The sequence below is a fragment of the Pteropus medius genome, unplaced genomic scaffold, assembly GCF_902729225.1.
Source record: "Pteropus medius unplaced genomic scaffold, Ma_sr-lr_union100, whole genome shotgun sequence".
Classification (NCBI taxonomy): domain Eukaryota; kingdom Metazoa; phylum Chordata; class Mammalia; order Chiroptera; family Pteropodidae; genus Pteropus; species Pteropus medius.
The window spans coordinates 5,788,298-5,800,382 of record NW_024351731.1 but is presented as its reverse complement, the minus strand read 5'-3'; the positions used below and the strand labels follow the sequence as shown (position 1 = coordinate 5,800,382).

At 47.3% G+C, this 12,085-nt stretch overlaps 1 protein-coding gene across 6 annotated transcripts in view; it reads left to right on the top strand.

Moving 5' to 3' along the window:
* The window catches only part of PTK2 (protein tyrosine kinase 2), a 168,961-nt gene that overhangs the window by 74,108 nt on the left and 82,768 nt on the right, over positions 1-12,085 (top strand). For 5 of the 6 annotated variants that reach the window (XM_039845917.1, XM_039845912.1, XM_039845916.1 and 2 more), the window contains 3 exons: positions 1,516-1,603; positions 9,896-9,975; positions 10,568-10,630. In XM_039845917.1, the coding sequence (XP_039701851.1) occupies positions 1,516-1,603; positions 9,896-9,975; positions 10,568-10,630 (231 nt within the window). The remainder of the gene's footprint in view (positions 1-1,515; positions 1,604-9,895; positions 9,976-10,567; positions 10,631-12,085) is intronic. The other variant, XM_039845918.1, reaches the window with a different exon arrangement.

Here is a 12,085-nt window from a genome sequence, read left to right as displayed (position 1 = left end):
GAAGCGAGAGTGAGATGGGTCCTCCCTGTCTGCAGTCGTGCTTGGCAGTAGGGCGGACTCTTAGCGAGCTCAGCAGAGCTTGGGTTTGTGTGTCTCACAGTTTTTCCACCTTTAACCAAAAGAGTTGTATCGATTACTTGGTGCTTTTTTTCCTTGTGAGTCTATTACATTTTTTAAAGGGTCGGTTAACAAAACTTGCAGAAAAAAACCTATCTTTATAATCTTTGGGCATGCACACATTTTATAAACAAAACACTAAGAGTTTACTAGAAAGGAAAAGAATAAATAGGACTACATAAAAATTAAGAACTTCCTTTCTCAAAAGATACCATTAAAATGAAAAGATTTTTAAAATAATTTTTAAAAGATAGCATTAGAGAGTGAAAAGCAGGCCATAGAGCGGGAGAGGAAGTCACTAACTCTGACAAAGGGCTCGCGTGCGGGATTTTGAGTACCTACAGATCAGTTGGGCGGCTGCCAGTAGACAATCAGCTCTGTAGAAAAAAAGACAAAAACTTTTATAAGACACTTTACGAAAGAAGCTATCCAAAATGGCCAGTTATCATACCAGTGCCCAGGTTCATTATTCGTCAAGGAAGTACCAGTTAAAGCCACTATGTACTATTGCAATAAATATCAGTAACTAAAACGAAGACGTTGGAAATGCTATGTAGAGGCGGGATAGGGAGGAACCGGAGCGCCCCGGGCTGCCGGTGGGAGTGTAAATTGGTGCAGCTCTTCCACTTTTAGTGTTTGGTAATATTGGTAAAGCTCATGTGTGTATTTGTTGTTATCCAGTGACTCAGATCCTAGTGGATACCCAACAGACACGTGCACACGTGCACCCAGAAACGCGCGTAAGGGTGTTCATGTGGGTAGGCGGGGCGGGGAGGAAGAACGAGAGATCAGAGAGCATTCTGGTGAAATTCGTTTGGTGCGGCCATTCTTGAAGCCTGGCTTCTCGAGCAAACGTGACTTTTTTATGCTTAGAGGGAGAAAAAGTGTTCATGGCAGCATTCATTATTCCTAATAGCCGAAACGTGGGGCTAGCTCGAATGGCCGGCAGCAATGTGGATCATAGTTGGGGTGTATCATGCAGTGCAACGCTTTAAGCAGACTGCAGCTACTAGGCATGACTGCCTCTCGCAAGCATGTTGATGAACGAAAGAAGCCAGGCACCAGAGGCACTTCCGGTGTGACTCTGTGCAGGTGAAGGTAGCCATCGGACGCATAATGTGACAGCGCCCGGGCAGTGGGGGAAAATGACTCGTAGGGCGGCAGGGACTTCTGGGCGCTTCTTACCACGCTGTCTCCTTGTCGAGTGGTTGAGCTGAAGACACTTGTGTGCGTGTTTTTGTACTGAAAACAAAACATTTACAGATTGATTATATTTTAACTTATTTTAAAAATATTTCGGAGTTATCGGCAGTGCCATACTCACCGTCATGTTGTAGTTGTAGACTGTGCATTGAGATACTTATTTCTAATTGTTCTGTTTTGTGAATTATCTTTTAGATATGAATTGAGAATTCGTTATTTGCCAAAAGGATTTCTAAACCAGTTTACCGAAGACAAGCCAACTTTGAATTTCTTCTATCAACAGGTACAAGAGGGTGATTTAATATACTTTTTTCTTTTGTTTCTTTGAATCCTATTTACTACGCGGTTTTTATTAGGATTACATTAAACCTAACATTTGGGAGAATGTAAATTTGTCATTGCGTGGCAGTGAGAATCTTTTAACTAGTGAGAAATTAAAAATTTTGTGAATTTTTATGTGCTTGGGCAAATCTTAAAAGAGACTTCGTGGAGACAGTAAATCCTAAGTGATACAACCATTGTTCTGTCTTTAATTCAAGTATATTTATTATGCCTGAATATCAACAGATTTGTGAGATGTAGAATTTATCGTCAGAGCCAACTGCATCATACAACCTTGGTAGCAGTTTGTGTAACAATAAAGCCAAAGTTGACTTTCCACTAAGAGTAGCTTGCTTTTATCCCATAAGGTGTTAATTAGACAATAACTATGTGGCCTAAATGAACCGACACAGTTTTATGACCAAATAAATGTTATTTGTTAATATTCATGAAGAGTGCCCCCCATATTATCTAATGAATATCAAAGAGACACTTGTACATGCGATTTTGCCATTTAAATGCACTTGGTGATTTTTTGGTTGAATAAAAATACTCTAAGTATCTACCGTGGGCTGAGAATGCAGAAGTTAATGCCCTTACCGGCACCCTCAACCCCGTGGTCCAGGGGCGGCGGCCCTAAACCACTGCGCATGCTCGCTCGCGTGGGCAGGGCTGCTGCCCCGTGGGAGGGGGCTCCCTGGAGAGCTGCCGTCTGAGGAGCCTCCACTTTGCAGATGAGGGAGGGATGTACTCTGAGAAACACAGTGCGTTGAAATCCCAGCCCGTGTGGCTGAGAAGGGGCGAGAGAGACAGGAGCACGTCGCGACAAAGGGGCTTCGGTTTTCTCCCGCCGAGGGCTGGGAGCCACTTGAAGCGTGCCCTCGGCGACGGTCTTGATCACAGTTTTGTTTGCAGCCATTTGGGCAGGAAGTTAGAATGGCGTGCGGTGCAGCGGGGCAGCAAGCAGCTGGGGCTGGGGTTTGCGATCGCGCTGGCCGGGAATCGAACCCGGGCCTCCTGCGTGGCAGGCGAGAATCCTGCCACCGAACCGCCTCCAACAAGCAGCTTCAGGGAGTGGACTTGACGGGACTCAGGTTGAGCCAAGACGGAGCCTGAGCATGAGGAAGAGTCGCGTCGGTCCAGGCACCTAGTGTCAGGAAAGAAAAGGTGGATCGGATTTGGGAGGGCGGCGGGAAGCGGGGTGATCTCCCCGGAGGAGCTCGCTGGCTATTCCTGCTACCCCAGCGGAGACGGCGGGGAGCGAAGGGAGCGTCCGGGTGCTGGGGTCTGTCTGCTCGTCTGTGACATAGACGTCACGCCGGCGGAGTAAGGTGTTAGGACAGGGACTCGTGGAGACTCGTGAGGGTTTTCAGTAATCAGCGTGATGGGGCAGGGGGTGGGGCCCAGCAGGGAGAGAGAGCGGTCACGCGTCCGTCCAGCGCAGGTCGTCGAGGCCCTCGTGCCGCAGGAAGCGTCCCAGTTTACGATCCGCTTCTCGCCGGCGCCACGCCAGCTCGCCTCGTCCTTCACCAGGGTGGCGAGCGTCGGGTTTCCGCGGAGGAGGCGTCGGGACAGTGTAGCTAACCAGCGCGCTCAGGCTGTATTTTTCTCTCGTAGATGGTCTGTGTCACCATTGGCATAATGTCTTTGAAAAATTCCACCCACAGAGGAAATCTGTGACAGCTTTAGGGACACCGACTTCCAGAGTGCGTACCGCAGGCCGAATGGCTCACAGCTACTTTTTATAACTTCTAGGCTAACCTAAAGGTCGCAGCTGCTTTGTTCTTTTCGCTGTGACTGGCTTGTCCTAGTTTTCCCGTTCGGAACACCTCGCCTCGTCCATACGATTGCAAGTTGCTGCCACGCATACCAGCGTGTCCCTGACTCTCCTGCCGATGGGACATGCTGCGCTCTGTGAGGCTCAGCCGCGTCGCCTTCACACGTCCCAGGACCGTGAGGTGTGGGGAGCACGCACACTGTGGTGTGCCGGCCCCGCGCCGACGCCCCTGGGGGACGCTGGGCCCCTCGCCAGTCTCTTCACGCTTGACTCTGTCATCTACTAAAATGCAGACGTACGAACCCTGCCCCGTGGGGTCAGCCTGTCGATTCAGCGAGAAAAACATGTCCACCGTGTAATCGCCCAATAAGTATTTGAATTTCGGGCTGCAGGCGGTACCAGGCATTGTCCGGCTGCGTGTCCTGACACGGGTGTGAGCTGCACGTGACGGAGTGGGCCCTGTCCCCTTCCTCCCTTCGTGCTCTCTCCAGGACTCCAGCCCCTCCCCGCACTTCCTTCTGTCCATTTCTGCGGTCGGAAGCGTTGCAAATGTCTGTCAGAGAGATGCTGGTTGAGTCAGTCTGCTGAGTTTCACGTCGGTGCGCCCATCACAACAGTGACGGGCTCTTCACAGACACGGAAGGTAGGACGTTCGATGCTATTGCTTAAAACAGGCCATCTGTAAAACATGAATAATATAATTCCATTTATGTGAAAAATATGTATATATTTTTATTTTTACCCTGCTCTGGCAAGGAAGTTTTGTAAGTAGGATGGTTTTTGCATTGCCGCTTTGGCAGGTGGTTGTACATTTATGTTTATTTGACTTCTTGTGAGAAAGTCACAGCGCAGAATCCGGCCCGGTGCACGCGTAGAACCTTCAGGACTGTTGTAGATGAGCCATGTGTTAACCCGCACAGGTCACTCCACCGCTGGGAGCAGGCTTCACTCCTCCGTTGAAAATCAGTTAGAAATTCAGAATACTGCCCCTGCCCAAAAGAAAAATTAAAAATTGGCCCTTCAGCTATTTTTAGCCAAAGTCTGTTTGACTGAGAAGGCAGCTAAAATATTTTGTAAGAACTTGAGTTTTGAAATTAGCACTAAAAATTCTGAGATAAATTATTTTAAAGGAGGCATCAACATGACATCCATTCTTTAACTTTAAATACTTTTAATATTTGATGTATGTAATATAAAGCGTATACACACATTCATATATTTTCACTGAATTTCAAGCTAAATCGATCCATTTTTAAGGGGCTCCGAATTTGATGACATTGATTCAGTGAGATCCTGTAACATTTGACACGTGTTCTTCTGTAAGGTGTGATACTTAATAAGGTGACACGCTATGAGCCTGCCGCCCAGATGAAGAGCACACGTGCCGAGTCCCTCAGAACTTCCTGGTCTTCTCCGCTGTCTTTGGGTTTCGCTGTTGCTGTGGAGAAGCCGGCTCACTCTGTCCTTGTGGGCGACCTGCCTTTTCCCTCCGGGTGGGTTTAAGGCCTTTTCTTTGCGTTGCAATGTTTTGCAGTTTTGTTACAAGCTAGGTGTGGACCCCATTCACTCGCTCCTGCTTGGTCTGTGTTGTACAGCGTGTGCCTGTGGGGCGTGTCTTTTTCCTCCATTCAGAAATGTCTTAGATGACAGCTATTCACGTACGGCCTTTTCTTCATTTCTTGTTATTCTTTCTGGGATTTCAGATTAGATCTACATTAGAACGTCTCAGTCTGGATTAACTTCTCTTTCCCGTTTCTCTTCTTGTCTGTCTGGGATCTGTGATTCAGAGAAATCTGTCAGGTCACCAGCTCTCCTCAGCTGTGGCTAGTTTGATGCGCGGTGCATTTGTTGACTTTTTATTGATTTTTTTTTTTTTTTAAATTTTATTATCCCTCCTCCCCCGCCACACACAAACACACTTTTTTAAAAATCTACCAGGCCATGTTTTATGGCCCTTATTATTTACTGATTTTTCTGCCTTTTATTATCATTTCACATAGAGTTACTGTCTCTATTCCGAATCTGAATTACAACATCTGAAATCTTGAGCTTTCAATCTGTGGTTGGTGGCTTACACTGACACTCGTTTGGTGACACATCTCCTTGTGTATGGTTATAATCTGTTATCTTGTTGACCTCGTGTGGGGATCTTGAGGGTCTAGACTGGGGAATAGTGAACGTTCCTGAGTGTTTTCTCTGTTATTATTTCTGTTTCAGAAGAATCAGTATTTTTATCAGCTTTTTTTTTTTAATCAAGGCAGAGGTAAAAGAATTATGTTTACATTCTCTCTACCACCATTCCTATCTTGAGAGAGAAAAAGACAGACAGACAGAGAGAGAGGACTTATAGTACCCTACCTTAATGTTATTGCTTATTTCGAAGTGTCATCCAGCTTCGGCCCCCTGTTCATTACATCCCATGCCTTGGGACGGTGTCTAGGAAAACAATGAGCCAGGGGACGTAGCGAGCGTTGGGTGACTGGAGGGAAAGTGTTCTGTGTGTGCGCAGTTCCATTTAAAGATGTCCCAGATGTGACTGCCAGTGTGAGATGTTGTAAATGATTCACTCAATGTTTTGACCCATTTTAGAATATTCTGAAAGATATTAATCAGCATACTCTAAAAATAAACCATGTTATAAAACCATGTTATAACCCTATTCACTGTAGAGCAGGAGTCTGTAGAAATAGGTTTTGATGCTAAGGCTGATGGCTAATTATAAAGCAAGACAAGTATGTTTTGCCCTGAAATTGAATTTTTCTTTTGCCATATTGCATTTTATTCCTCTTTATTAGCTCTTTGAACTTGCGTTTGGTAAAGGTATAAGTATTTGGCAACTTTCTGCAAATAGTGGCGGCCATTAGTTTGAAGGGTTACGTCCATGTTGAGTCAAGACATTGTCGTAGTTACTGAACTCTTATAGAAACCATTTGGCACTGTTGAAATTTTCAGCTCTTAAGGTGCCTGGATCTCACATGAAGTTGTGATCGTTTTCTCCTATAAATAGTTTAAGATTTAAGTGAGTCTACCCATCCAGTGGCTCATAACAGCAAATGTAAGCTAATCAGTGGTTTATTTGACAGGAAGAGTTCCAGTTGGGAGCTGAAGAAGATACCGAGTCCAGAGCCATAACTTAACTCTGGTACAGAATCTACACTTGCCGAGAGAAATGCGCGAAGTTCCAGGGCATGGACATGTTTCTTGTTGACCAGTCTTACTTTTGGACTTTCGGGTCTAGCTGATAAATTTGTTAGCTGACCACATGTTCAGAAGAGACAAGACAAAACAGAAAATTGCATCGTGGCCAAAGCTCTGAGTTGACATGTGGAATAAGTTATGGCGTCGTTTAGGATGAATTCTTTCTATTACAGATGTGAGCGGTTTTTATATTAAACCCCACGCTTAGTTCCATTGCAGAGTAAGACGAAAAGACTCGCAGATGCAAACACAGTCCTTGCCCAGCAGGAAGCGCGAATGCACCCTGTCTTCTTAAGTAGGAAATCGGCATCAATGTAGAAACAGTTTTAAAAAAACGAAACAACTCCGAGGTCTTTTTTTGCAAGACCCGCGAATCCGCCCGAGGTGTGACCTGTGGAGCGGGAGGGCCCGTGGCGGTGGGGGCGGCTGCATCGCCAGGAGGTGTGTGGGAGGCCGTGTGGGATCCGGGGTCCCGGCGGCGCGAGGCAGCCTCACCCCGTGCTGGGCCTCCTTCTGGCAGGGGGCTCCCCCACTGCGGAGGAGGTCGCGGGGCCGATGGGCCTGGTGGCCGAGCCCCAGGGCTGACACCTGCTGCGTGCCCGTGGGCGAAGGCACTTTCCTCATGCTTGCCTGCACACCGAGACCCCTGAGGCCGGCTGGGAGGGCTGTCGTGCCGGCCGCTAACGGCATGAGCGCTCAGGCAGCGCCTCGGATGGCCGCCGGTCCCTCTGCTGTCTTCTTAGGGTTTTCTGAACGGATTTGCTAACGAAGTGGGGGCGATCGCGGTGTGCAGCTCGCGGATCACGGGCGTCATCACATGCGCTACCGCATGCAGACCCGCCTGACGGGTGCCCCAAGGTTAAGCACCGACAGGTGTCCGCACGCGTCACTACGTGGACCAGAGCGGCAGTGTGCGGGATCTCCGCGGATGGAAGCGGATCAAGGGACTGCGGGGGAGCAACCCGAGTCTCACCCGACCTCAGAGACCCATGCGCACCGTGGTCCCCGTGCAGCGCCGCTGGGGCCCGGGTGACGGGGGTGCCCGCCGCCAGGGCAGATGGCTTCGTCCTCTGCCCCCGTAGCTCCGAGAGTCAGAGGCTGTCGCTGCAGGAAAACAGCTGTCAGAGCTTCTGTGACATCCACGAGGGCGTTTCCCTTAAGGCTCGTTAAGTTATAATTTTCCCTTACATTTTTGCCACTAATATGAATTTGGTTTGGATGAATGAAATAAAACAAGTGATAACGTTTTCCCACCCGAGAATAGTATTTAAAAATTACAGTGATTAATCTTTAAGACAGGTTTGCAGTGATGCCTCTCAGCACGTGCTCGATGTGCTGCGGTGGTTTCGTCGGAGCCGGCACCGACCAAACCGAGACCCACCGAGCATCTCAGTTGGAACAACTGTGCTGTCCCTCTGACGCACGTAAATGCGTCCTGATTTATCTCTCGTTCCTTTACTTTTGTGTTCAACGATTAATCTGCTTAGGATGCAAAAACTTAGTTTGGATTTTTTTGGGGGGGCTGTATAGGAGAAAGTCAATTGAAGTGTAAACAATGATTCTAGAATGAAAGCTTTTTACTTGAGTTAGTGGGTCGAGTAATTAGTTCCAATGAATCAGGTCTTAAACGCCTCCTGTGTGTGAGGATAGAAATTCCTGTTGCTTGTAAGTCTTGCAGGAAAGCAAAGAGGTGCCTGCACCCCGGTCTGATCGCCGCTCGCTCGTTTCGTCAGTAAGGACCATTGCACAGAGGTGTGGGTGCTACGCAGAAGGTAGAGCGAAGGCTTTGAGGCGGGGCGGGGCTTAGGGTAGAAAGAGATGACGGTTGTCCTTTGCTAAGAGTCACCACTGCTCCCCCCGGAGGAGGAGTGGGTAGGTGAGTACAGGTGCACCTGCGTTGTGAATCCTTGGCACGTTAAAGAGAGCATGCCCGTTTGAAGACTTTTTCTTTCTCTGTGAGAAAGAGATGTGGCATGTTAACTGGAGAAAGTGTGAATCCGCGCTGGCCAGCTTCGAGGCAGGTGTCGTTGAATTTCCAGTTCCAACTGACCGGGGTTTATGGTCACGAATTTAAAGCGAAGCTCACACTGTCGTTTCTCCAGTCGCTTGGCGGTCAGCTTGGCAAGGTGTGTGGTTTGTCTCAGCGTATGCTGGTTTTGCCAGGCAATTAAAATAAAGAGATAATAATGGGAGACGGGATCTTTGCAGGGGACGGTCATGATGGCAAACTGTCCAATGTGAGGCAGACAGAATAATTCACTGGGAAGTAGGAATCTTTTAAGTGAACTGACAGGCTAGGAAAGAATGATTTGGAATTTTTCTAGGATTGCGGCCAACACACTTTTCTGTAAAGGGTCAGAGAGTAAATATTGTAGGGTTGAGGACCAAGAGGCAAAATTAAGGGTAGCGTGAAATACTTTATGACGAGAGGCAAGACAAATCACAGTTTCATTGGGTGAAGTTAGTAATCTCATAGATGAGTGTAGATTTTTGTGATGCAGGTGCACTGAAGGGAAGAACGGAGTTCCTTTGCGGGGAGAGAGAACACGTCACTGAACTGAGGTTCACAGTGGGCACTCCCCATCGTTAAAACTAGTTACGGATGTGGCTCTTTTAATAATCTGTGAGGAGGTTTTGCATATTTCATTTTTGAAATTGTCTTCACACCAATAGGTATTCTCAAGTACTGACGCAGTCCATCGCTTGGTGGAGCGTGATCGTTGTTGGACGGCATTTATAAAGTTCTCTTAGATTCCTCTCTTTATGTTCAACTCTATTGTCACTTGGCAGATCAGTCATCCCGTTACGCTAGGTGGAGGCATGTCACTTGCAGGGTTCAGCGGGTTTCGAGATCCGTGAGTTTCCTTTGGCCTCACACGAAGGTCCGACGGTGCCGTTGGACCTGAAGTATGAGTTCAGAAACTATGAAGCCTGTACTTTCGGGGAGCATTTCTCTGGCAGTGGAGGCCTGGCTCCTGGTTTCCAGTTCTGCCAGCGCGGCGCGGGGTGAAGCAGCTCGGTGTTGCTGTGCTTCAGATGATGCTATTTGTTTCTTAAAGCCCCAGTGAGGCGCTCAGAGGTCACATAAGCTCTTCTTGTGGGGGGGCCCATGTATTTCTTTCACTGCTTCGCGGAATTACTCATCTTCATCTCCAGCCTCCAGCATAATTAGTGACACGGTATGCGTAAAGTACATAAAAGGGACCCAGCAAACATTTACCGAACGATTAAGTCTAAAATGGTTTCTTTTAAAACTGTTGCGTCCCCTTTCTGTCGCAGGTGAAGAGCGATTACATGTCAGAGGTAGCCGACCAGGTGGATCAGGACATTGCTCTGAAGCTGGGCTGTCTAGAAATACGGTAAGGTGATACCTGTGCATTGAGGGCTGAAGTCATCATTGGTTTTCATCATTTTTGGAAACTATTCAGGTATTTTCCTCATAAATATTATCAGTAAAACATTGAGTAAAATTTGAGAAGATCCTGAATTAGGTGGATCTTTCTGTTGCGTGTCTGATACAGTTACTCTTGTGACACATGCCTTCGAAGGGGTGGGTGTGGCGCACACCTGGCCCCTGTGGCCGTCCGCTTGCATGTGCTGTCTCCTGTGAAGAGACGCAGCGCGGAAGTGGCTGGTGTCGCTGAGCTCCTTTCCAGCTGGCGTCTGGGTCTCCCCTTTGCGAAGGCCGGGCCTGCTCCCGTGGGAAGGGAGAGCGAGACCGCGGCAGAAATAAAGTCTGCGCTACCTGCTCGCGCGTCGCGAGGTCGCGAGGCCCCGGGGACGTGCCGTGGACCACGGCGCTCCTCGTTCAGAGTGTATCAGAACGTGTGAGGCCGAGGCGCACAGTTGTTAGGTCCCCCCGACACACACGGGTTTTATCGTGTAACGACATGGATGGTTTTCATGGTTTTCACGCACGTATGTAAAAGTCCGTATCTCTCCTTGTTTCAGGCGGTCATACTGGGAGATGCGGGGCAATGCGCTGGAGAAGAAGTCTAACTATGAAGTTTTAGAGTAAGTATTACATGTCCGAAAGCGACCCTGTCACAGCAGATACCCAGAACTAAATCATTCTTCAAACTGGAGTTTTTATTACTTTCTCTATTTAAATATTAAGTCGGAAACACTACTGCTTCTAAAACTTTATCTGGAAGAGGGAAAGTTTTATTAAGAAAAGAAGTCTTGATAACATTAACTGTGTTAGCAAACATTTAAATTTGTTCATAAAATGTCTTAAGGCTGATAATGTCTGTAGTATGTCAACATATACATGCTAAACTTTCTGTGTATTTAATGATATTGGGATGAAAGTTTTACTTCTAATTTATATTGAAATCTATACTTGCCTATAAATTGCCTATAAATTATTTGTATTCTCTTTACAAGCTTACTAAGGAATTTTTTGTTTCTAAAAAAAGCAGAGATGTGAAAGTTACTTGTTGTTTATGTATCAGAAAATTTAGAATAACTGAAAAATTTTCCAACAATGAAATTATTTTGCTATTATACCGTTATGTTAGATTGTTTTAAATGCATGCACAGGCGAGCTGGAGCGTACACCTTGGGATGCTAGAAGTTCTGCACGTCATCATTCGATAATTAATTTAGCAAAAGATGGTTGACGTTCGTCAGAGCCCGGTGACGGCCGGGCTCGCTCGCTCGAGCATCGTTGCGGTCTCGGGCCTTCGTTCTCCTGGCCGTCTTACTCCTGCGGTTCTCGTGCTGTTCGGAAGACGCTGCTAAAGAAAGCGAAAGGCCATAAAAGTAAAAGTAGAAGTAAATCTTTTCAGACGTTAGTTACAAAGCAGCTGTAACCGTGCGAAATGACAGCTGGTGGCAGAGATGAGTTGTGTTCGGTGGCCACACGAGCCTCCGCTCTGCCAAGCCGTGGCGCGCGAACGAGCACAGCCCCGGCCGTCCATCCGTTTCGGCGCGCTGCAAGCCGGCTCGTCACTGGACTAATGCTGTGATGTGTTAGTGCCCCGGGCCCCTGACGGTGTGCAGCATGCAACAGGCACTCGCTGAGTATTTGCGATTGTGTGCTTGTGAGTATAGCTGTCACGTGCGTTGTGCCCCTTCACAGATTAGATAAGGACAAAAGGGATTGGTTGGAGTTGAGTGAAACGTTTAGCGATCACCTAGGATATCTTACTAGGCAGGGTTTTAAGTAGCCTTTCCCTGCCCTTCAGGTAATGGGGTAGATGAATACTGGGTTTATCCTCAGTTCAAATGGAGATTGAGGAAAAATAGGAGTAGTTTTCCCTGTATGGTTATTTGGTTAATTATCTGTTCTTTTGACCTTTTCTTCCTTCACTAAGTAGTTCATTTAGCAAACATTACTGAGTATCTACTAAGCCCTGGCCGCTAGGTGCTGGAGATTCAGTAATTAATAACACAAAATTTTTACCCTCAGGAAGTTTACAGCCAGAAGGGAGTCCCTCAGAAGTAAAATTAAACAAAATTGTAAAA